At 38.7% G+C, this 25,398-nt stretch overlaps 1 protein-coding gene and 1 pseudogene across 1 annotated transcript in view; one reads left to right on the top strand and one right to left on the bottom strand.

Moving 5' to 3' along the window:
• The first annotated feature begins 843 nt into the window (after positions 1–843).
• Positions 844–1,487, top strand: LOC138379053 (ORM1-like protein 1 pseudogene; annotated as a pseudogene).
• A 7,180-nt stretch (positions 1,488–8,667) lies between these two features.
• Positions 8,668–25,398, bottom strand: part of CLTRN (collectrin, amino acid transport regulator) — a 31,184-nt gene continuing 14,453 nt past the window's right edge. Inside the window, exons 4-6 of the mRNA XM_069463126.1 lie at positions 21,890–22,003; positions 17,606–17,800; positions 8,668–8,815 (exon numbers count right to left, since the gene is read on the bottom strand). Coding sequence (XP_069319227.1) covers positions 8,668–8,815; positions 17,606–17,800; positions 21,890–22,003 — 457 coding nt within the window. The remainder of the gene's footprint in view (positions 8,816–17,605; positions 17,801–21,889; positions 22,004–25,398) is intronic.

Raw genomic sequence — 25,398 nt, 5'->3', positions numbered from 1 at the left:
CTTTTCCAACAAGGATGTTTAGTGGAACAGACCTTTCCTAGTGGAATAAATCCCCTCCTCATTAGAATACACAGTAAATAAAATGATCTAGTGATCAAAATGTGTTCATCCCATGCCTTCAAAATAAGAAACATTATCTAGGATCAGTGTTTCCCAACATTTTTTCTTCATTATTGAGATTTTTTTAGACCATTTTCCTAATAGCTCTCCCATGAAATTTTAATGCCTTAGATATTACTGTTTATCTGCTTATATACTGTGATCATTTGGAGGACTACAATCCATTGTAATATCTCATTTTTTTCTCTCCACCAAGAACAATTTATGCCCTATTGAGAATGCATATCTTGGATTATGCTTGCCAGTGCACGCTGATTTGAATTCAGATGATGTTTCAACAGTTAAAGACTTCAATATGCAAAGCCGCACTATTCTCCTGGAATATACAACCCAAAAGGGCATAGGATAGAAAATGGTTCCTTAGTAAGTCATATCTTGCCAACCAACAGGCCAAATCTCATTCCTCTCCTAAAAATAAGGAAGCTCTACTAATATTAAAAAGCATATGGTTCCCGGGTCAAAATGGTGTCCAAGTAAAAAATCTTATACCCACAAATGCCTCTCCTTACAGAGAGAGGGGCTGGCTTTACTCCCAGAAGGGGTAAGACTGAGCTTGCAACAGCTACCACCTCATTTGCTTGTTTATTAGCACACATATATTAAGCTCTGCTGTGTAGGCTTTCAGCTTCATGAGGGCAGGGACTGTGTTTGGTGTTGCTCGCCATTGTAGAATAAAGGACAGAAAGAAGGAAGGGAAAAAGGAAGAGAAGGAAAGAGGGAGACATGGCACTATGTAAGTGACTTGAATACTACCTCTAAGAATATTATATTTAGTGTGAAGATACAGACATATAAACAAGTAAATAAAATGAAGTGTTATAATTATTATAATTTAAAATATGTCTAGGTAGCTGCCAGGCTGGTCCTGCTCTGTGCTGGTGGCCAGGAGTGGGCAGCGGAGCAAACATAAATGTTGCAGCTGCCCACAGTGAGGTGAATCCAAATACCCGTGTAATGAGCAGCCGGGGTACGTGGCTGACATATGCATTGGGAGTTGGCTTGCTTCATACTGTCTTACTCAGCATTCCCTTCTTCAGTGTTCCTGTTGCTTGGACCTTAACAAATATATATGTAATCTGGGCATATATGTATTTTTGCATGCAGTGAAAGGAACATCTTTTGAAACTACAGACCAGGGTAAAGCAAGGCTCCTAACTCATTGGGAACAACTGGATTATGGAGTAGAGTTTACATCTTCATGGAAGTTTTTCACAATTTCTCCAATAATTGTATATTTTCTGGCAAATTTCTGTATGAAGTATGATCCAGCTCACTTCATCCTAAACACAGCTTCTCTCCTGAGTGTGCTAATTCCCAAAATGCCACAACTACATGGTGTTCAGATCTTTGGAATTAATAAGTATTGAAATGTTTTGAAACTGAACAAAAATTTTTTACAGCTACTGAGTTTCCTATAAGGAAGGAGTAGTTAGTAAACTGCACTGTTTCTGTGATGATGTGAAATAAGAGGTATTTACATTGGAGGGCCAACTGGGTTTTTCATATGCTATTTGAAGCGCAGATTTCTGTTAAAAGATGCCTCTGTTTAACGCATCTGATATATTTCTGAAGAGAGGCTTTATAAGCAGGCTGGGCAGGCCCAGATTTTAAGTAAATGGCAACACAGTGAGGGTGTAGCAGATAAATCCAAGGAAATAAGAGATTTGTAAGAAACTAGGACCAGCTTAACTTATAATGAATGGGCATTATGTTAGGAAAAGAAAATTTCCAACCATTCAGTCACAGTCAGTTTAAGCAGACTTACATGTAAACCAGAATCATCTCTTTACAAGCTTATTAAAGATTGTTTTTATTACCATACATATTCCTCTTGTTTTATATAACAGGATATATACCCTCTTGATTTATGCAAGCCAATTCCTACTTATGAGTGTACATTTTTGATTTCACTGGCTCAATATTATGTGTTGATAGATAAGGTCATTTTTATATTTAAAAATCCACCTTCATGACTGATTGGTGCTAGAAGATAGCCAGGTATCTCACAAGCAGCCTCTGAGTCAGCGCTCTAATTTTGGAAAAAGTGGGTTTTACTGCTTTCCAGACACAGGCTGCTAAACCAATTAAGAAAATAATTTATTTGAAGCATCTAAGGTATAAGGTAATTTAAAGTGTCTGCTTATTTAGTTGAGCAATTTAATTGGTAAAGTCAGTCATTTTTTAGAAAAGGAAATATAAAATGGACTATTTAGCCAACCTGTGGTCTGGCAGAAACTGCTTCTCTAGCAATAATACCAAAGTAAGTAATGGAGTCTTTTTTAGCAGGTCTGCAGTAAAAGATAACATTCTCTTTTCTTAGTCTGCCTGCTCTCAACCCCCATATTTTGCCCATTAATATTTTGCCTTTAAATACATGGTTCTTAGTGTAGATAACCCAAAATGGTAACTATTTCCAGAGCACCAACCATATTGAATTCTGACTTAGGAAAGTTTCCCATAGGTGCTAACATTAATTGCAAAAAATACTATATACTACTTTGAGCAGTAAGCATGCCAAAAAACCAAAGTTATGATATGGAATGAAATTGAACAATTCAGTTAACACTTATAAACAAAATCGAGTGAAAAGAGTTATAGACCAACTTAAAAATCAGTTTGTGTCAATAAACTGACTTTTGGGGATAATGATCGTTTTGTATTTCAAAAGTATTGAGTTTAGAAATCAGTTGTATGATACAGCCTTTGTATGTTTGTCTTTTCTCATGTATTTTTAAATAACCAGCAATCTATACATTAGTAAAATTTTTCCTTGATGTAAAAAAATGTCTAGATATAGTTAGGTTACAAAGCAGTGGTTAATTCCATCTGGTTGGAGGTTGAGAGCAAAGTGAAATGGGTTATGAAAACATTTATGGAGACAAGGCTGCATTAGGACTTTTGTGGGCTCTAAAGCACTCTTGCCTTTGTGGTTCCCTTCTTCCATAAAAACATATTTAAAAGTAATATCATTATAGTGGAGCAAGATGAGCATAATTGTCCAGGCACTCTAGGAGCACGTAGCCAGGATGTTCAGCAAAGACCTCCCTGAGGTCAAAATGTTTAAGTGAGAGAGACCCTAAGGACAAGTGGGAAGAGTGACTGAGAGGTAGGGTAAAACACTTTATTCAAAGGCCTAGAAGTGAAAGATCTATGTATGATTGGATGGAAGAGAAAGAGAGAGGGGGTGGGGTTGGAGGGGGTGGAGAGAGAGAGAGAGGAGAGAATGGGTGAGAAATGAAGTTAGGGAAGGAAGTGGGGATCAAACCTCAACAGGCCCTGTGTTAAGGAGTCTGGCTTTATCCTAAGGATAATGAGAAGCCATTAAAAGTCTTTATGTTAAGAACTAACAGGTCCAGGTTTCCATCTGGGGCATTCATTCAAGCTACATTGCAGCCAATGGACTGGTAGATATTCTGGGGGGCCTCTAGGCTCCCTCTTGTGGGCCAATGTACCCATCCCCAGCACTCAGGAATATTGGCTGTTGAAGGCTCACAGCTGAATCCTCTAGTGAGCATTGCACCCAGCCACAGTGAACTGCCTTTCCCAAGGGTAGACCTTCTCCCAGAGAGCACCCATGGTCATCCCTGGTTAGTGTGGAGATACAAAGGCCCAACCCCCTTATCTCAATCAAGGGCAGCCCCAATCCTGAAGGATTGGCTGAGGCCTCAGTTGTAACCATGCCTCTGGTTGCTTTCACTTTGCTTAATCCTACTCTATTAGTTACCTATTGCTGTATAACACATCACCACAAATTTAATGGCTAAAAAATACACATTTATCATCTCACAGTGTCCATGGTCAAGAGTCTGCATACAGCCTAGCTTTGGTCCTCTGCTCAGGCTGCAAAGTGTTGGCCAGACTGTATTCTCATCTGGAGTTTGGCTGGGGGAAAAAAATCTGCTTCCAAGCCCATTCCAGTTGTCAGAATTCATTTCCTTGTGGTTGTAGGACTGAGGACCCCAGTTTCTTGCTGGCTATTGGTTGGAGGCTGTCTTTGGTGTCTAGATGTCACCAGCAATTCCTAGAGGTTGCTCATAGTTCCTGTCACATAGACTTTCCCAACATAGCCACTTGCTGAGTCAAGCCATCAAGAAGAGTCTCTAGAACAAGTCTGCTACCAAGACAGACTCATATATAATATAAAATAATTGCAGTGCTGCAGCATCTCATCACCTTTGCTATATTCTATTCATTAGAAGCAAGACACAGATTCCATACTCACTCAAGTGGAGGGGATTACATAAAGTTTTGAACACCAGGAGATGGGAATGATGGGAGCCACCTTTACATCTGTCTGCCACACTTGGCTTCTTCACTTCTTACAGGTGTACCTCCTGAGAGCATGCTCCAAGAAACCTGCTACCTGAAACTACCCATCTTAGAGTCTGAATCCAAGGAGCAACACTGAAGACAGGGAAGTAAGTTAGAGACTTGATGTAACCTTAACTATGGGTGATAGCAGTAGGAGATTCAGTAGCAAATTTTATTTCCATTAATAAATGTATAATCATTGTTATTAGAATTTAGAATGATACATGCCCTATCTGGAAATAAAATCAAGTCTAAAAACAAGGTATCTTCAAATAAGGATATACACAACAAAAATAATTCATTTCTAATGGACAAATTTTTAGAAACACATAGTCTTCCCAGGCTCAACCAGGAAGAAATAGAGTACCTGAACAGACCAATATCAAGAACTGAAATCGAAACAGCAATAAAAAACCTTCCCAAAAAGAAAAGCCCTGGTCCAGATGGGTTCACACCTGAATTTTACCATACATACAAAGAAGAACTGGTGCCCATCCTACATAAACTATTCTCCAATATTGAGAAGGATGGAATTCTCCCCAACACGTTCTACCAAGCCAATATAACATTGATACCAAAACCTGGAAAGGACGCAACAAAAATAGAGAACTACAGACCAATTTCCCTCATGAATATAGATGCAAAAATTTTCAATAAAATACTAGCAAATCGAATCCAAGTACCTATCAAAAAAGTAATCCACCACGACCAAGTAGGCTTCATCCCCGAGATGCAGGGGTGGTTCAACATACGTAAATCTATAAATGTAATTCACCACATAAATAAAAGCAAAAACAAAAACCATATGATACTCTCATTAGATGCAGAAAAAGCATTTGACAAAATTCAACACCCTTTTATGATAAAAACGCTTAACAAAATAGGCATTGATGGAACCTACCTAAAAATGATACAAGCCATATATGACAAACCCACAGCCAACATCATAGTGAATGGGGAAAAACTGAAAGCACTCCCACTTAGAACTGGAACCAGACAGGGCTGCCCATTGTCTCCATTACTTTTCAACATAGTATTGGAAGTCCTTGCGAGAGCTATCAGGCAAGAGAGCAGAATCAAGGGAGTCCAAATAGGGAAGGAAGAGATCAAACTCTCACTTTTTGCTGATGATATGATGTTATATCTGGAAAACCCCCAGGATTCAACCATGAGACTCCTTCAATTGATTAACGAATACAGCAAAGTCTCAGGCTACAAAATTAATATACACAAATCAGAGGCATTTATATATGCCAATAACAGTCAATCGGAAAACCAAATTAAAGACTCAATACCCTTCAAAATAGCAACAAAGAAAATAAAATATCTAGGTATATATCTAACTAAAGAGGTAAAGGACCTCTATAAGGAAAACTATGAAACACTGAGAAAAGAAATAGCAGAACTTGCAAATAGATGGAAAAATATACCATGCTCGTGGATCGGAAGAATCAACATTGTTAAAATGTCTATACTACCCAAAGTGATCTACAGATTCAATGCAATCCCTATTAAATTACCAACATCATTTTTCACAGATGTAGAGAAAATAATTATACACTTTGTATGGAACCAGAGAAGACCCCGTATAGCAAAAGCAATTTTAAGCAACAAAAACAAAATGGGAGGTATTAATTTGCCAGACCTCAAACAATACTACAAGGCCGTGGTTCTTAAAACAGCCTGGTATTGGCACAAGTGCAGGGACACAGACCAGTGGAACACAACAGAAAATCCAAATATAGAACCATCCTCATATAGGCACCTAATTTTTGACAAAGCGGGAAAGAATATACTCTGGGGACAAGAATCCCTATTCAATAAATGGTGCTGGGAGAATTGGTTAGCCACTTGTAGAAGACTGAAACAGGACCCACAACTTTCACCTCTCACAAAAATCAAATCACAGTGGATAACAGACTTAAACCTTAGGTGTGATACAATCAGAATTCTAGAAGAAAATGTAGGAAAGACTCTTACAGACATTGGCCTAGGCAAAGAATTTATGAAGAAGGCCCCTAAGGCAATCACAGCAGCAACAAAAATAAATGAATGGGACATGATTAAATTAAAAAGCTTCTGCACAGCCAAAGAAACAGTCCAGAGAATAAACAGACCACCTACAGAATGGGAAAAAATATTTGCATACTACACATCAGATAAAGGACTGATAACAAGAATCTATTTAGAACTCAGGAAAATCAGCAAGAAAAAATCAAGCAACTCTATCAAAAAGTGGGCAAAGGACATGAATAGAAATTTTTCAAAAGAAGATATAAAAATGGCTAACAAACATATGAAAAAGTGTTCAACATCTCTAACCATCAGAGAAATGCAAATCAAAACCACAATGAGATATCACTTAACCCCAGTGAGAATGGCCTTTATCAAAAAAACCCAAAACCACACATGTTGGCGTGGGTGTGGAGAGACAGGAACACTAATACACTGCTGGTGGGACTGCAAACTAGTGCAACGCCTGTGGAAAGCATTATGGAGGTATCTTAAACAGATTCAAGTAGACCTGCCATTTGACCCAGCAATCCCATTACTGGGCATATACCCAAAGGAAAAAAGGTCATTCTGTAACAAAGACACATGTACCCGAATGTTTATAGCAGCACAATTCACAATAGCAAAGATGTGGAAACAACCCAAATGCCCATCAATACATGATTGGATTAGTAAGCTGTGGTATATGTATACCATGGAATATTACTCAGCTATAAGGAATGATGAAGATACGACATCTCTATGGTTCTCCTGGAGAGAGTTGGAACCCATTATATTAAGTGAAGTATCCCAAGAATGGAAAAACAAGCATCACATGTTCTCACCAGAAAATTGGTTTCCCTGAACATCACCTAAATACAAATCTGGGAACGACACCAATTGGACATCAGACTGAGGTGGGGGGTGGGGGAGGGGATGGGGGTATGCCTACACAATGAGTGCATTGCGCACCGTTTGGGGAGTGGTAACACTTGAAGGTGCTGACTCAGGAAAGGGGGGGTGGGGAAAAAATATGAAACTGTTGTTTTTAACTTGCATTGTTCACTTAATAATTTATCATGAATATTTCCCATATTATTTCATATCATTGTACAAGAAATAATAAAAAAAAATAATAATTCATTTCTAGGGCTGTAGAGCAGATTAAACATAACTAATAAAAATTAAACTTACTATGTTCCACAGTGTGAAAATAAATCTCAGACACAGTCACACAATCAAAAAGAGACGATTAACAGTTTATTAAATTAGCACAGATTGGACTTTTGCAAATTGCAGAAATAGCCAGCAAATAGAACTGTCCCATTAGAGACTGATATTCAGAAATATATAAGCAGCTTTAGGTATGATAACAGGATAAAATTCCACCCTGTTTATCAGCATTTCTATTTTATCCATCCCATTTGCAATACATTTTACTTTTGCTTACTTAGTCATATACAGAGTGATATAAATGATATTCAAAAAGGATCCATTTTCAATCATTTCTACACCATATTATAGGTATTCCCCACTGAAAAAAAATTATTTTTCCTTAGGTCTTTGAAGTGTGAAAAAATTATGTAGATATATCCCTGACCTTATTTCTGGAAATTCTTTTTTTTTTTTTTTTTTTTTTTTGAGACAGAGTCTCACTCTGTTGCCCAGGCTAGAGTGAGTGCCGTGGCGTCAGCCTAGCTCACAGCAACCTCAAACTCCTGAGCTCAAGCGATCCTACTGTCTCAGCCTCCCGAGTAGCTGGGACTACAGGCATGCACCACCATGCCCGCCTAATTTTTTCTATATATATATTTTTTTTAGCTGTCCATATAATTTCTTTCTATTTTTAGTAGAGATGGGGTCTCGCTCTTGCTCAGGCTGGTCTCGAACTCCTGAGCTCAAACGATCCACCCACCTCGGCCTCCCAGAGTGCTAGGATTACAGGCGTGAGCCACCACGCCTGGCCATTTCTGGAAATTCTTAAATCAATAACTGTAAACACCACATGGCCACACTTATGTGCTGTCAAAATATTTTAGAATATTTTGAGTAGTCAATAGCTTATGATTTCAGTGGGTTTGTGGGTATAATTGATTGCCTTTCATTTTAAAGTACATTCAAGATTTATTACAAAAAGGGATGGTGAAACAAAATATAAGATCTGCCCTTGGTATTTGAGAATGCTCAGCAGAAAGCGCAAAAAAAAAAGTGTTGAATTTATCAGGGAAGCAGAACAACAGTCCTTCAGAGAGGGGTAAGCCGCTCATCCTCTGACATGAAGGCATCATTAACGTGTCCTCCCTTCTCATCCAAAGGGTTGCCGTTTTCCATTGTGATCATGTGTTCACACTTATCTTCACTGTCAATCACTTCAGATGTTTCTGTTTTCTTCCTAAAAGCATACAAAAAGAGGCATTGGCATCTAAGAGGAGATGAGCATGGCTGAGTATGGTCTTCTGTACAAACATGGAGAACAGGAAGGGGAATAGGAACCTTAGAACTATGAAACAACTAATGATATTATGTATTTTCAAATAAATTTCAAGGATCGTAAAGAGTTGGTGAGGTGAAAAGATACAATCAAGATAAGAACTCTGCATGGATGACATACGTATATTGATCAGAACAAGTGGTCTTATTTAGAATAGAATATAAATATAGATGAATATGTATATGAATGAATATATATGCATATGAAGGAATATGACTGTATACCCACATATGCATACACACACAAATTGTATGAAGGATGTGAAGAAATGTATGGTAAACTGGCAAGTTTAAAATTTTGCTCCAGGAGAACAACTTGACAAAAATTGAACTTAAAAAAGTAATAATTTTGTCTCGTGGGATTTGACAACTTAATGGTCTGCAAATGTTGCGTGAAAACCAAATTGAAATGAGCTATCAGAAAGCAAATTCACATTACTTTGTAGAAAGTAAGTAACTGTTACAAATTTTGGATATCACTGCTTGGCTCTACTTATTACAAAATAGTTGTGTTCATTTGTAAGTCAGGATTTGGGAACCCAGAACGCATCTTCCTAATTACATTACAACTCGTAGTTGTAATTCCAGGTCATTCCAAAAAGCTCCACATGACAGGATAAATTTTTTAGTTTCTCATACTCTCACCCTCTGTAAATCCTGCTACCCCAACCCAAGTGGTAACTAGATCCTTAATATGTCCTTGGAGTGTGGAAAGCTGCAGACTAAAATTCAAAAGTTTTTCCTGTCTTTTGTGAAAGACTAAGACACCGAGCCAACTATGCTTGGTATCATGCAGTAAAAGAAAGAAGAGAAGTGAGTGCCTCTCTAGGCAACCATAAGAAGGAGGGGTTTGCCTGAGGCTTATAACAGATTGGACATTGGAACACCATTCCATGGTGGCACCAGAGATCCATGATGTCAAGCATGAGGCTCCCAGAGTTGTCAAGGATTCTCTTGTCCAAGGAATCTGGGGAAACTCAAAAAAGGAAGACCTGAAGGGATCATCTGGCTGGAATGTTGGGCACTGCAGTGGTGACCAAGGTGGATTCTCACCACTGAGAGTCTCTTAGGACCTTAGTGAGTCTCTGACAGGTGAGGAGGTGGTGAAGATGCCCCAATGATGACCAAAATGGAACTTCCTATTAGTCCTATCTGAACATCACTTTTAATGTGCTTTAAAGAATATGGTGGAAGAAAAAGGAGAAAAGAGAAAGCTCTTTTTCACAAAAGAATGCCAACTAATACAGAAAGGGTAATAGAAATAGACAATCACCACTACAATAAAAATTGATAAAGAATTATCAATGGATACTGAACCATCCAGTGAGAGATGGTTGGGGAACAGGATATTCACATGGTCTCAAAGTATCACCCCCATAAGCAATGTACTAATTACAAAAGGACACTTATATTTTGCCAGGAGAGAAATCTGGTGAACACCTCCAACCATGATACAAACTGACAAGTCCCTCCTGATTTGATACACTGAGAAGATCACATATACATTTTTTCCTGTGTTCCTGCCACCCCAACCCCACTTTTTTAACCTGAATCTCATAATGAGGAACCTAATCAGACAAATCCAAATTTAAAGATGTTTTGCAAAACAGCTGACCTGGATTCAGCACAGAGTAGGCATTCAACTCAATGGGTGGATGGAGCAATGAATGTAGATCCATGGCTGGTTGGTTAGATGATAAATTAATGGATGGATGAATGAATGGATGAATTAATGCTGTAAGTAAAGTTATTCAGACAGTAGCCCAAGGTAGATCTTGAATAGGATTCACCACAAGAAAAGGAAGAAAGGAAGGAAGTTAGTTTCATACATGTGAAATTTTTTGTATCTCATATTTTTTTAATGGATGGAGAAAATATTCATTTTTTTAGCTTAGGAATTAGGAGTTAGCATGGATTTTGCCAGGCTTTGTGATGGTTTATTAAGTAATGTCAAACAGCTAGAATTCATTTTAAAAAGTAAAATACCTTTCCAATACTGTGAATCCCAATGTCATCATCTGAAAGTATTTTGTCATTATATATGCCACTATCCAATGTCACAATGAATCACTATAGGAAATGATTGAATTGGAGTCACTGAATTTTAAACATTTATTCATAAAACTACTTGCCCAATGCTAGGTTAAAAGTCCAAGAGACCCAGGAAAAGATAGGCTGCTGTGTTTTTCCAGCCTCAGGGTGAAGACACTGCACTGTCCATTGAAAGCATCAGCAATCAGCACATGTTGGAGTGGACAGAGAGTTTAATGTGGTGAGAGGGTCCTCCAGCCAGGTAAAATCACCCACTAGAGGACTAGAACACTTTGGTTCCTCCTCCTGTGAACAGGAGTATTGTCACTTTCCATGTTCTTCAGAAAGCAAAGGCAACTAATATTCTATAACCATCAATCACATCACTTCCATTCATAGTATCCAACATTCATTAACAGCTATGTTTTGAGTGCCTACTATGTGTACGGAAAAGACACAATCCTTATCCTAAAAAGGACTCAATGAAAGGGGAAAACTCCATATTCATCCATCCTCCCTCCCTCATTTTTTTAATGTTTTATGAAAGGGAGAAATGATTTTTTATAGGAATGAAGCTCTAGTAGAAAATATACATATCACCAAAAATGACTAGCTCATGAAAATTCTCCCAAAATCATTCCTCACTGAGCTTGGAGTGAATAATAATTTTCCATAACAATATATAGGTTTTAAACAGCCAAATCTTACCCTGAAATTTGTGTTTATAAGTATAGAACCCATATTAGAAAATCTTAGTGAAGGAAGCATTCTGCAGTAGGTAGCAATGCAACAGTAGTCTTAGAAATAATGGGTTGTCAGTGTCTATTTGCCAGTTTCTTCAGTAAAAAAGTGTTTTTATGGAGTTGGAAGAAAAATGGCACAGAGCTAGACATATGCAGATCACTGCGAGGAATCTCACCTCCCTCTCCAGAGCCACAAAGGAAAAATAATCCATCAGGCATCACAAAGGAATGGGGAATAACTAGAAAGGAAGATGGAAATGAATGAAGACAAGTTTTGCTTCTTTAGAAGAAGGATAATTTCTCGACCAAAAATGTTCTGAGGGCAATCACTGTGGAAATCTACGAAACTGAGCTGTGTCAGTGGAAAATTAGGTACATATTGTTCTTTTGCAACCTTAGATCCAGTTGTTCTGAGCCTTAGCATCGCTGGGCTTCACAAACTGCAGTGTCAGTAACTTGCTGGCTGGTGGACATGATAAGCAGCTCAAAGGTTATCTAACAGTAATATAGCACTTTGTCACATTTCAGAGTGCGTGCTGTAATAAAGTGATTCACTACCTGTGCATTGCTCTAAGAATCATAAAACTTAACTATATTTTGATCATTCTGATTTGATGTTCTGCTAAAAACATGACTTCTTTTTCCTGAAAACTAAAATTGAGTGTTAATGATTTCCGCTGTTCCTGCAATGTCAGGCGGTTCAGGAAGAGGATGAAAAACCTGTGACTAAAATGCATGAAACTAACTCCTAGGAGACCTGAGAGCAGATATCTCTTATAAATCCAGAGATAAGAGGGGCAAAAGAAGTATCATGCAGCCTTCAGAGCTGGGGAGTGTTGAGAAACAGGGTTTGCTCTGTTCCGAGATAAAGTAGTGGCGGTTAAAAGCAGAAAGAGTATTTCTGTCTCCTTTCATAGAAAATAGGGCTGATGAGCCAAGAACCAAGAATAGCCAGAAAAACAATAAAGGACAGACAAATATGATTTTTAAACAGGATAGAATCAATTATTGGGGAATTGAGACTGTCCTTATAATCAATCCAGATGATTCCTGGGGGAAAAGTCAGGGTTACGGAAACAATTTGAGTGGGCATTGCAGCACACTGAGATTGGTGGACTTTGAAATCAAGCCTGTCTGGCTTTAAATCCTGGTACCACTGCTTTTTAACCATGTGACTATAGACAAATTGCTTTACATCTGCCATATAAGAGCAATAATAATGATAATAATATTAGGTATCTATTACATGGCAGAAATCAGATTAGGTGCTTGTACACATAATCTCATTTCATTCTCACTGTGATATTATGTAGATTTTATTATTATCTCTGTTTTTTAGATGAAGGAGCTGAGACTCAGTAGAGCAACTTATCTTTCAGAATGAAACAAGATTGGTGAAAGGATTTGATCTAGAACTCTATTTAGTGCCCCCAGACTCCACTGAAAACAGAGACACTGGATTTCTATCAAGCACACATACTTAAGAACAGTAAAGAAAAATAATTATTGTATTAGCTATGACATTTCTCATTTTATTTACATTTCTATTTTTAAGACTATATATTTATTTAAGACTTTAGGCCAGGTACAGTGGCTCACGCCTGTAATCCTAGCATTTTGGGAGGCTGAGGTGGGAGGATCACTTGGGGCCAGGAGTTTGAGATCAGCCTGAGCAACACAGCGAGACTTCGTTTCTACAAAAAATTAAAAAATTAGCCAGGTATGGTGGCGCATGCCTGCAGGCCCAGCTACTCAGGAAGCTGAGGAAGGAGGATTGCTTGAGCTCAGGAGTTTAAGGTTGCAGTGAACTCTGATGATGCCATTGCAGTCCAGCCCAGGCAACAGAGCAAGATAGAAAGAAAGAGAGAAAGAATGAGAGAGAGAGAGAGAGAGAAAGAGAAAGAAAGAAAGAAAGACTTTAGAAGAATGTTAAGTTTCAGTATATGAAAGTGAATATCCAAATGCAGAAGAATGAAATTGGACTGTCATCTCACACCAAATACAAAAATCAACTCAAAATTGATTAAGGACTTGAACATAAGACCTGAAACTATAAAATGAATAGAAGAAAACAAAGGGAAAAACTCCATGACTTTGGTCTGGGCAATGAGTTTTTGGATATGACCCCAAAAGCATGGCAACAAAAGCAAAAATAGACAAATGGGATTTACATAAAACTAAAAAGCTTCTGCAAAAAAGAGAGATTAATATCCAAAATATATAAGGAACTCAAACAACTCAATAGCAAAAAAACAACCCAATTTAAAAATAGGCAACGGGCCCTCCATAGACAATTTTCAAAAGAAGATGTACAAATGGCCAACAGGTATATGAAAAAATGCTCAACATCACTAATCATCAGGGAAATGCAAATTAAAACCACAATGAGATGTCACCTCACACCTGTTAGAATAGCTATTGTCAAAAAGACAAAAGATAGCAAATGTCGGCCAGAATATGGAGAAAAGGGAACCCCTGTACATTGTTGGGGGAATGTAAATTAGTGTAGCAATTATAGAAAACAGTATGGAGTTTCCTCAAAAACTTAAAAATAGAACTACTACATGATCCAGTAATCTCACTTCTGGGTACATATCCAAAGGAATTGAAATGAGCATGTTGAAGAGATATCTGCACTCCCATGTTCATTGCAGAATTATTCATAACAGCCAAAGAATGGAATCAATCTAAGAAGTATCCATTGATCATCAATGGATGAATGGACAAAGAAAATGTGCTGTTTGTGTTTATGTGTGTGTGTGTGTGTGTGTGTCTGTGTCCATAATGGAATACCATTCAGCCTTTAAAAAGAATGAAATCCGTCATTTGTGACAACACAAGTGAACCTGAAGGACATTATACTAAGTGAAATAAGCCAGAAAGACAAATGTCATATGGTCTCACTTATATGTGGAATCTAAAAAAGTTGAACTCATAGAAGCAGAAAGCAGAATAGTGGTTGTTGGAAGCTTGGGAGATGTTGGTCCAAGAGATAATGTTTCAGTTAGACAGTAGGAATAATTTTGGGTGATCTGTTGTAGTGAGTGTAGTTAGTAATTATGTATACTTCAAAATTGCTAAGAGAGTAGATCTTAAATGTTCTCACTTCCAAAAAAGATAACTATGTGAGGTGATGGCTATGTTAATTGCTTAATTTAACCATTTCACAATATATACATGTATCAAAATATCACCTTGTATATCAGAAAATATATAAAATTTTTATTTATCATACTTCAATAAAATAAAATAGGTATTTATTTGCTAATAAAATCCCAAGCAATGAGTCAGTGAACTGGAGAAATTTCTACAGTATGATGATGATATCTGGGTGGATAAGAGTTCCTTTCCTAGCACCCCTTAATCACAGCAATGGGTTAAGCTGATCTTGGATAATAATAATAATTACTGTTTATTTATTGCACACAATATCCTGGATATTTTATACACATTTATATCAGTCAATCCCCATAAAAGCCCTGTGAAATATCATCTGCCTATTGCAGATGGAGAAACTGAGACCCATGGAAATGGGTCTCAGTGGCTCAACCAAGATCATATAGGTAAAGGGTATAGACAGTATTTGAGTTTACCTAGTTTGGGCTCCAATGATTGTATACTTTTCACCCCACTGGGTGGAATAATCAATATAATGGTGTTATTGACAAAGGTAACAGAATTGTTAAAGCTTTGGCTGAGAAATTTCTCCAATAGTAAGTTTAAATATGCAAATGTGTTAGACTCTTCTCCATAGAGGTAGAACAATGACTTAAATAATCCTATGGTCTTTCCAGGTCTTTTAAGTTTAAGATTTTGTACCACACAAACTATGTTCATTACTATCTAATGTACAGAGTGTATTGTTAAACCTTTCTTTGATTGTCTTCCTCAAAACTAAAGGCTTTGGGGACAACTCCTATCTTTTCCATGACTGGAAAGGGCTTTCATCACAATTATCAGGGCTCTCCCCACTTCAAACTGCACATTCTCCTTGCCCTTGAAGCAATATTTTGCCCAAGAGAAACCCACCATGAATTGTATCAAACTCAGAACAATTTATCTTCAGAAGGTTGTCACAATTTTACTGATTATATTTGCTAATTATTGATGCTGTCCAGGTTTACACAAGAAATTTGTCCATCTGTTTTCCTAGTTTGAACATGAAATGAATTTATAAAGGCAAGGTTGTGACAACAGCTTCACTTCTCCCAGGCAACAGATTATGATGCTATACACCCAATTATTATAGTACTATAGAATCTGCTCAGAAGGAAAGAGATAGCTGATCCTAGCACAAACTAGCTGAAAGACCAGCAAATGGCAAGATACTAAAATAATAGTAACAGCTAACACTTACTGAGCACTCATTGTGTGCCAGGTACCAATCTAAGCACTCTATCATATTAACTCTTTTTTATCCCACCAAGTTAATTATTTTCAGTACATCACACTGTCACTCTAAAAAAGTTATCTATGCATAGACAGCAAAGATAAACTTAACCATCTTGACTCTAGTACCACAAATCATATTCTCCTAAGCTCGGTTTCCCTGACTCATTGTTTGTGCTTACTGATATCCATACAGTTAGTGAATTATATACAAGGGCAGAATCTAAGTGAAAAATACTTTGAATCTAAGCAGTCTATCTCCAGAGTCCATTTTTCTAACTGCTGCACTATATTGTACTAGTGAGAAAATTGGGAACCAAAGAGATGGCATGAATTCATGAAGGTTACAATCATTAGAAACCATAGAATCACAGCATCTCAGGATCAATAGAAAACAAAAATACTAAACATAGGTATTCAAGGATTACAAGAGACTATTTCTTAATATTCTAAAAACAAAAACCAAAACGAAACAAACACTTTGTATCAAGTCTCTTTGTATTACACGTCATGCCAAGATCAAGAAAATTAAGCAAGTACAACTTGATCCTAATCTTTGAGTTTAATTTGGGGACTAGACATAAATCGCATTTATTCCATAGCATTTCACTTATCATTTGTGAAAAAAATGACAAAGCCCAAAATTTAAAATTATTACCTTCTGTTAGTAACTAGGGTGAAACATATGGAAAGTAGCAGACCTCGGGAGAAGCATTTAGTCAAACACTTACTCAGCCAAACACATCCCACATGTGCCATGTAGGTACCAACACTTTTGAAAACCGTGTCCCTGTGATTTTGAAATGCATGTCCCTGTGATTCCCACTTACCAGAAACTCCTCTTCCTTGGTGTTAGAAGGGAACATTTAGAAGCATGAAAGTGTTTAGGGAAGAATTGGGGACTTTTCCATCTTCCCTTCTGGATTAGAGGTACTTGTAAACAAAACCATGCTGAGAAATCCTGTCCCCTCTACTACCCCTCTACCTCAGTAACTCTCCCACTGGTCTGAAATCCCCTCTTGAAGAAATATCAATAATTTAGACATCAAAGTTTGCAAGTGACCCAGAATCCAGGTAAATGATCTAAAGTAGTGGGAATTTATCTAGAAGTTGTTAAATTGAAAGCTCTCAAACTAAGGTGGAGAGACATGAAAAGAACTGTGCAACTACTGGCATTTGGATGTGGACAATTACCAAACAGGAACTCTGCCCTGAAAAGTCTGCTTAGCTCCATGTATCCAGCTTAGAAAATCATAACACAGATAAGTAAAATCAACTCTGGATATGAAACATTCATATGATATAGAAGAGAGAGAAAGATAGTAACAGAAGGAACCTAGTTAAGTAAGGGACATTGGACTCTCAAAAATATCTAAAGACAAGAGCATAGGTGATATTTTTAAAATAACCAATTTTTTCAGAGTTTCAAATTTAAGGCATTATCTTTAGCCAGAGGAAAATCCTCTCCTTATTTTTCCAAGTCATGAAGAAATAGGAAAATGCTCTCTAACTCCCTTTAAATATCTTACCTTCTACTTTGCCAGATCCCTGATAAAACCAGTAGTGAAATTGCAACTATGACGATGCAAAATATCACACCAAATATAATAATCCAGGCAGGTACAGATTCGTCCACGGGTGGTGCAAGTGTGGAAGGAATTCTTAAAAATTCCAGAGTTTGGTCATTCAAAGAGAAGGCATTGTTGATCCGGTTCCTACTCATTCTAAAATATAATAATAATTAAAAACAAACAAAATAAGACAGAAAAAGAAACAATTAGAAACGAAGTACAAACCTGTCTCTCCATGATTACAAATATCTCTATAAACAAAGCATCCTCCTAGCAGGAAACTTCAGGTTGACTAGAAAGTTTGCTGAGGGCAATTATGCTGTGGTTTCTTTTAATAAGTTGCAGTGCTGGCTGCCATGTGAATGTCCTAGAAGTAACCAGAAGTCCTGTGCTTTGAGCTGTGCCCACCATGTTTTATGTCCTGAGAGGTAACATCTAGATTAGAATGACAGTATGTAATGAGCACAGGAAGGGAGACATGGTAACATAAGACTTGTTCGATAAACTGAAAGTAGTTCCATAGGACTGAAGGCAATGGTGGCTTTGGAGTCCAAAAGTTTAGAGAAATACATTACTTTTACTGGGAAACATCTGCAGCTTGGTGGTGGTGGCAGTTAGGGCTAAATTGGTAGCAAAGACTTATTTAATTGAAAACAAATAAGTGAAGTTCTAACTGGAATTTGTGAACTAGGTGAGGAGAGTCCTTGGAGATGTTTTACGACCCTTACTGAATTCATACTACATAAGCTAACTTCATCTACCTCTAGAACAACCCTGGAAAATAGAAATATAATATGGTCCTCATGTGGCTTAAAATTTTCGAGTAGCTGCACTAAAAAATAAATAAATAAAAAGAAACAGGTAAAATTAATTTTAATAATTTTTTTTGTCCAATATATCCAAGAAAATGTCAACATGTAATCGATATTGAGTTGTTGGTTCACATCTTATTTTGTACTAAGTCTTTGAAATTTGGAGTATATTTTACACTTAGAGTATATCATATTTTGGACTAGCCACATTTCAAGTGCTTGATAATCACATGTGGCTGGTGGCTACAGTATTGGACAGCCCAAGTCTAGGGAGCCTGATAGCAATGGCTTGTGAATCTGCAGACCAGCACCAGGCAATCAGAGAAGACCCCCTTTAGCAAATAAAAATCTATGCTGAGGCATGATTATTCATGGACATGAAAGTGAACCCCAGATAATCCACAACAAAGATTAAATGTATTTTTTATTAAAAGGTGGAATTTTTTTTCATAACCTAATACTGACAATCTGGGAGCACAAACCTTTCCACAAAATAATGAACACTGCTGCTAAGATATAACTCAGAGAAAGATGAAAAGTTTCTCTGCATTCTCATTCTATCTACCTGGTTGATTAACCTTTTGCTACTTTCTAACTCTAGGCTAGGAATGTTCTCTATCACCTCTCAGGTTGATTGGAAGTTCTAGCTCAAGTACAGATTAAATTTTATTCACCACTGGAATCTCCAATTGGTGTCAATCACTATTGATATCTTCCAGCCAAGATTGGCATTCAGTTAGGCCAGGTCCTCACAAAAGAACTATAACAGACATCTCAGAACTGGCTGGTCATTCCCTTACCTCATTCCATAGGTGTGGACACCCTAGTAAAGAGGAAAAAAATCACTGTATATGGTGGCAGCAGGCCTAGGATCAAGTCCTCATTCTTTTTCTTTCTAGCATGGTGGGCTTAACAAATCAATTAATCTCCCTGAGCTTCAGTTTCCTCATTTATAAATGAGGGATAATAATAATTACTCAAAAATTATTGTTGTTGATATTAAATGCCACAGATGCATAAGAACATACCTTGTGAACCAGAAGGTGCTATGCAAATATTAGGTGGAACTAGTATTATTTTGCCCAACCACATAAATTCTTCAGCCTTGAAATTCCTATTACCTGCTCTCTAAGTATCATCTTCTCTTTTTTTTTTTCACTCTATCATTTCTTCTTGGTATTGTTTCCGTTATTTTTATCCAATCTTGATTTGCCCTACTCATTCTCTGACATAAATTCTCTTTCTATTGGCCATCCACACCCCGGTAAATAGTTTCTCCTGCTGACCTTTGAAATAGACACATTGTTATGAACATATTCATGTACTTCTTGGACCTTCACCCCAAGCACACACTCTTCCTTCTCATATCTAGCCAAGCCTGGCGTAACCACAGTGCCTTCATTTTCCTCATAGCCCTTGCAGATCACAAGAATTTAATAAAATCCCTTTTCATGTGAAATATGGTGTTTCTAATTTTTACTCCCTAAGTGGTGGGTCTTAACAGTATTAGTACAAGTGTAATTTAGTTCAAACCCTCTTGTTAGAGCAGATTAAACCATTTCCCATTGATATAGATCCTCAGTGCCTTTGCTTCAGCCAGGAGAACGGATGATTGTTCACAAAAACCTTTGACATTTGATTACATACCCATTCTCTTAAGTGTTAATATTTTACAGAGAGCAAATTAGTTCTTTCACTAGGTATTTCTCCTTGGTAAAGATGATAATATGCATTTTAGTAACCTGTAAATCTTTTGTGGGGTGAGTTACTTTGTTTTGTTCTTTCTTTTTCAGGAAATAGTTTATTTCATAAATTCATTCTTCCAAAATACCTTGCTCAACATCAATCACGTGTGACATTTGAAGTTTTGAACACATTAAATGCACATTAATTAAAATAAAAACAAATCCTTCTAATTCTTGGGAGTCAAGAACTAGTTTCATTTTTGAGTTTGTTATGATTATAAGGAGGGGAGATGAGCAGCTGTCAGAAAAGAGTTTAAAAGACTTAAAATGGGCAAAAAAGATTACTGGACATTTTACTGATTATCCTGCCTAGTGTACCTTTCTGGGCAATTTTCACCTCTTATTGTCTTTGAGTTACTTTGCAAATCCATAAGTTCTAGAAAACTGACATAATGTAAATGATTCTTGTCCATAAAAAAATCAAACAAATTGTGTCTGGTGGAACATTATTGATTACTGCCTGATAGATAAACTGATGCATCATTTTGTAAATGCATTTCACCATTCCTTATTTCTTCTATATGTGTGGTTCCTTGAAATGTCCTATGAAATGGTTTTAACATCTTACTAGTTCCCTCTTTAATTAATGAAATTATAAAATCTTTGATAATATTCACTTTTAATTTGTATGAGAGCCATAAATTTACAGGGTTTTTTAAAATTATCTTTTAAAGGTAAAGACTATATATTGACTGAAAAAGGTAAATCCTTAGATATTCAAGAAATGTGAATATTTTTCTTGATTTCAAAATAAAAATCAAAGGAATGACTTGTCCCTCAAAACTTTTTACATTTATTAACTCATTTAATCTTCTCAATTACTCTGAGAGAGGAGTACCATAATTATTCACATTTTACGAATGATGAGAGGAAGGCAAAAAGAGGGTAAGTAACTTGTCTGTATTCAAGTAGTTATCAGAATTAAAAATCTAGATGTTCTGATGCCAGAGTCCATGTGATCTCAAACCATCACACAATAGTGAAATACAAGGTGTTCTTGCCAAAAGAAGACAATACTAAACATTCTTAGCTAATATTTAACACATTAACTGCCATGTGAGTTGTATTTAACTCACTGTAGTGTTGAGCCTGGGGCCTCCTGAAGCATAAGTAACTCACAAGTCTCTTCACCTTGGGAGCTGTGATAACTATTTTTCAAGTTGCATATAACTCACACACAGAAAACAATAAAAAATAACAAATTTTTCATTAAATTAGAAAGAATCATTTTGTTTTTGAAGTTTTTATTTTATTTTCATAAGAAAACACTGTGGCCCCAAGGAAAAAAATGTTTTTTCTAGTGTGTCAGTCAATGTGTTAAAGCAGGGTTTCTCAACCATAGCACGATTGACATTTTCAGCCAAATAATCCTTTGTTGTGGGGTGCTGTCCTATGCACAGTAGGATGTTTAGCAACATCTCTAACTTCTGCCTACTCAAAGCTGGTGGCACCACCACCCTCTCCAGTTGTGACAACAAAAATGTTTCCAGATATTTCCAAATGTCTCCTTGAAGGCAAAATTGTCCCTGGATGAGAACTACTAATCTAAACTAATCTCTAATAGAAACTAACAAAATGAAATCTTTGACACTTTAATAAAGAAATTATGTGTGGAGCAGGGAGAGAACTCTTCAATATTTATGAAAACAAGTGAATTAATCAACAAGTTGATTGACAGTGATTACCTTATGGCTGACTGTACCTCAGCAGCAGGAATGGTGTGATTTTTTGAAGGGTCTGTAACCACAAACCAAAATGACACCCTCTGGGTTACATTGCAAAGTAGGACATGAGCAATTCTGCAGACAGTGGAAAGAAAAAAATGCATTAGAAGAATATCATTCCAAATGGCATCAAGCCATTCACTCTACTGCTATTACCATTTTAAGAGGCATCTTAGCTGTGTTTGAAAAGTCATTTCTACCATTATGAAGAAAGGTCTTAGAAAGAAGAAAATTATTTAGGAAATTCCCTTTGTTTCAAAATCATGTCCTTGGGAATCATTCCTTAAATAAGGAATCTGCAAAAAAAAAAAAAATTAGTGGAGATTATTAGGGATCTCATTCTCCATCACCTGTTGGTGACAGCTCCCCACTCCCTCATCCCCGCCTTTTTGAAGGCTTGGCTCTTCCCTGAACCACAGAAGACTTTGGTGTTTTCTTATCAAGCTCCTTTTAGTGCCCTGCCCATTCAGCCTTACATTTCTCAGATCCAGACAAAATCTGTTGCCTGCTCTTGATTCAGTACTTGCTCTGTCTGTCTCTACTTCTGTCCCTCCCCTACCCAAGCACTGGGGCCAACCCAATAGGTGGCTTCTGAACATATTTTTGAGGGAAAAGTTCTCAAGAACCGTTTCTTTTACATCATCTTGAACAGACCTCCAAACTTGAGCACTATGATCAATTCACCAGCAGTCTTTGAATTCTTTGTTTTGTAATTAAATGCTTTTCAACTGCAAATTGGAAATATGACTCACTCTACTCTGTATGCATGGATTACCATTAAAAGGGAAAAGAGAGAAATGATATTAGTGTTCAGAGAGAAGACAATCTATATGTGGATGCACGGAAGCTGGAAATTATAGGACAGTTCACATAAAATCAGCATTACTGGTACTAAAACATAAATCCTGGACGGCTTTGGCCATTTTCTTAAGAGCTAAATTGCAAAAAGTGACGTTAACATCCATCCTAGAAGAATGAAATACACATCACCTTTACTGAGTTATTTGTTTTTCCTTAAAAGACCATCCAAGTGTATTATGTTCCTTTTCACAATGATGAAAGAGAGCACCCTCTGTCCATAGGTATCCACAGTTTTCAGGACCTGGCAGAATTTCTTATATTTTCTGCCTTTAAAGGTCAGGTACAAAAGTAGAGGCAACCACTAGACCCCTCTACCCAGAGCCAGGTGCCTGGGACCAGCAGTGGGAAGGACAGAGACTTGAACTTCCCTGGTCCTCGAGACAGCAAGGGTGGCCCCGCCCACTGCTACTGCACCCAGTGACGTGTGCGTGTCCACATGGTAACAGCCTGGCCATTACTGCGTCGGGTGGCCAGAGGGTTCCGAGCGCCCGACGCCCCGAGAGCTTTCCTGGCTCTCTGTTGCCAACAGTCTCTGGCCTCTGCAACCTTCATCCCTGGTCTTGTTAGGAGACGTCGGGGACTTGACCAAGCCAAACCTGCCCTTGAAGTCACCTGCCCATGACACCGCTGTCATGGGCAACTGCCTGAGCCGGTACCTGGGCAAGTACCTGCGCAGGTGCCTGAGCAGGTACCTGGGCAGGCCCAAGGCCACACAGCCGGCCGAGAAGCGCTGGTCCCCGCGGCCCGGGCCAGCCAGCTGCGCCCAGGCCCAGGACTACTGCAGAGTCCACTACGTCCATCGGCAGCGCTGGTTCCGCACCCAGCCCCTGCCCAGCGTGCTGCCCGGCTGGAGCTATGCCCAAATCCGCAGGGCCCTGGTCCCTGAGGCCTGGAGGCGCTTCCCCAACAGGCCCACGCCCCAGAGCGCTGTGGGGCCCGATCTCTCGGATGTTTGGCTGACTTACATGAAGCGGTGGCTTTGGAGCACCCGCAATCCGCGTCCGGTCCGCAGCCCGGTCACGGTCAAGATCGCTCCCCCGCAGCGCCCAGGCAGCATCTACCGGTCCCAGCCGGCCGAGGAGAGCCCAGACCGCTGTGCCACCGAGCCTGTGCTCGGGGCCCTCAGGCCATGCCAGAAAGGCAAAAGGAAGTTTGACGGGCCCCTCTGGTTTGAGGTTCCGAAACCCAAGCTAAGGAAGCAGGGCCCAGAGCCCGGGCCATCTGCCTTCAGTCCCATGAGCAGAAACAGCGTGGTGCCCGCCTTCATGCCCAGGCCTGGGCCGCTGATCACAGACCCGCGCCGCTCGGGAGCCGAGAGCCAGAGGAGGAGGATGGGCCTGCGCCCGCCCGGCGCCCTTTCCACCGCCTGCCCCGGCAGCTCCACTGGCCACGGGAGCAGTGCCGCCGCCACACCGCAGCCTGGAGCCTGGCCGCCCCCCGCAGGAGCTGCACCCTGAGATCCAGTGGCCCTGAGCACACCCAGCCGCCCCGACGCCCCAGCCCGCGGCCCCAGCTTCACCGCCAGCCCTGGCATCCCGGGCCGCTTCTCCTTGCCCTTGGAGTCCACCCTCAAGTTTTCCAAGGTTTTGTTGCTCTCGCAACCCTTGCCTTTCCCCTGCCCACCCGCACCTGCCCTCTCCCCGGTGTGCTCAGTTTGCCTAGCTACAGTTCAATATCCAATGATTTATTGGTAGTAACTGGGCAGTAATCAATTGTTATTAATAAAATGCATTGGCTCTTATTCAAATATGTGATGATATGTTATTTTAATATTTAACATTTAATAATTATTGAGACGTTTAAATACTTATTTCAAATGTCCTGTAATTTAAATCATCATTAATAGGCAGCTTTATTATCATAGAGATTTCATAGTCTTTCTTTTGAAGACCCTCCACCGTGGTTTTTCCAACTCGGCACTATTGACGTTTTAGGCCAGATCATTTTTTGTTGGTGGGGAGGGGCACTGTCCTGTACATTGCAGGGATTTAGCAGTATGCCAGGCCTCTAATGTCTAGGTACCAGTAGCACCCCCACAGTTGTGACAATCAGAAAAATGGCTCCAGGAATTGCCAAATAATCCCCCGGGTACAGAGGTCAGAAGTCACGCTGATGAGAAGTCACCACTGAGGCACAGCGACCTCTACCGGCAGAAACAAGCCAGGTCTCCCCAAGTGTGCGGTTTTAATGATACATACCAAACACCACGTAGTGATGAACAAAATGAAGTGGCTCATGCCTGACCAATTTTGTAGAATGTTTTGGGATGTGAATAATTCCTGTTCTGGCCTTAATAATAATCAGGAAATGCAAATTTGTTGAAAACTAGCTACTGTTTTAAATTTTTCAAATTGCCAAAAATTAATAATTAAATAATACAAAGTGCTGCTAACAACACATGGAATTGGAATCCCAAACAATACGGTGGAAGCCTACGAGTCCTGCCACTCTAGAGTGGCATTTGGAAGTGTTTTCTAGAAGAGAAAATGTGGCTACTAGAAACTCCCTTGCACACATACACAGACGCTGGTGAGGATGTTCTTTGCAACACTCATCATCATAGCAGAGAATTGGAACAACCTAAATGTCCATCAGTAGGGGAATGGATA

Source organism: Eulemur rufifrons, chromosome 30 (genome assembly GCF_041146395.1).
Source record: "Eulemur rufifrons isolate Redbay chromosome 30, OSU_ERuf_1, whole genome shotgun sequence".
NCBI classification, from domain to species: domain Eukaryota; kingdom Metazoa; phylum Chordata; class Mammalia; order Primates; family Lemuridae; genus Eulemur; species Eulemur rufifrons.
Note: the sequence above shows the minus strand (reverse complement) of the source record. Positions and strands in the feature narration are given on the sequence as shown.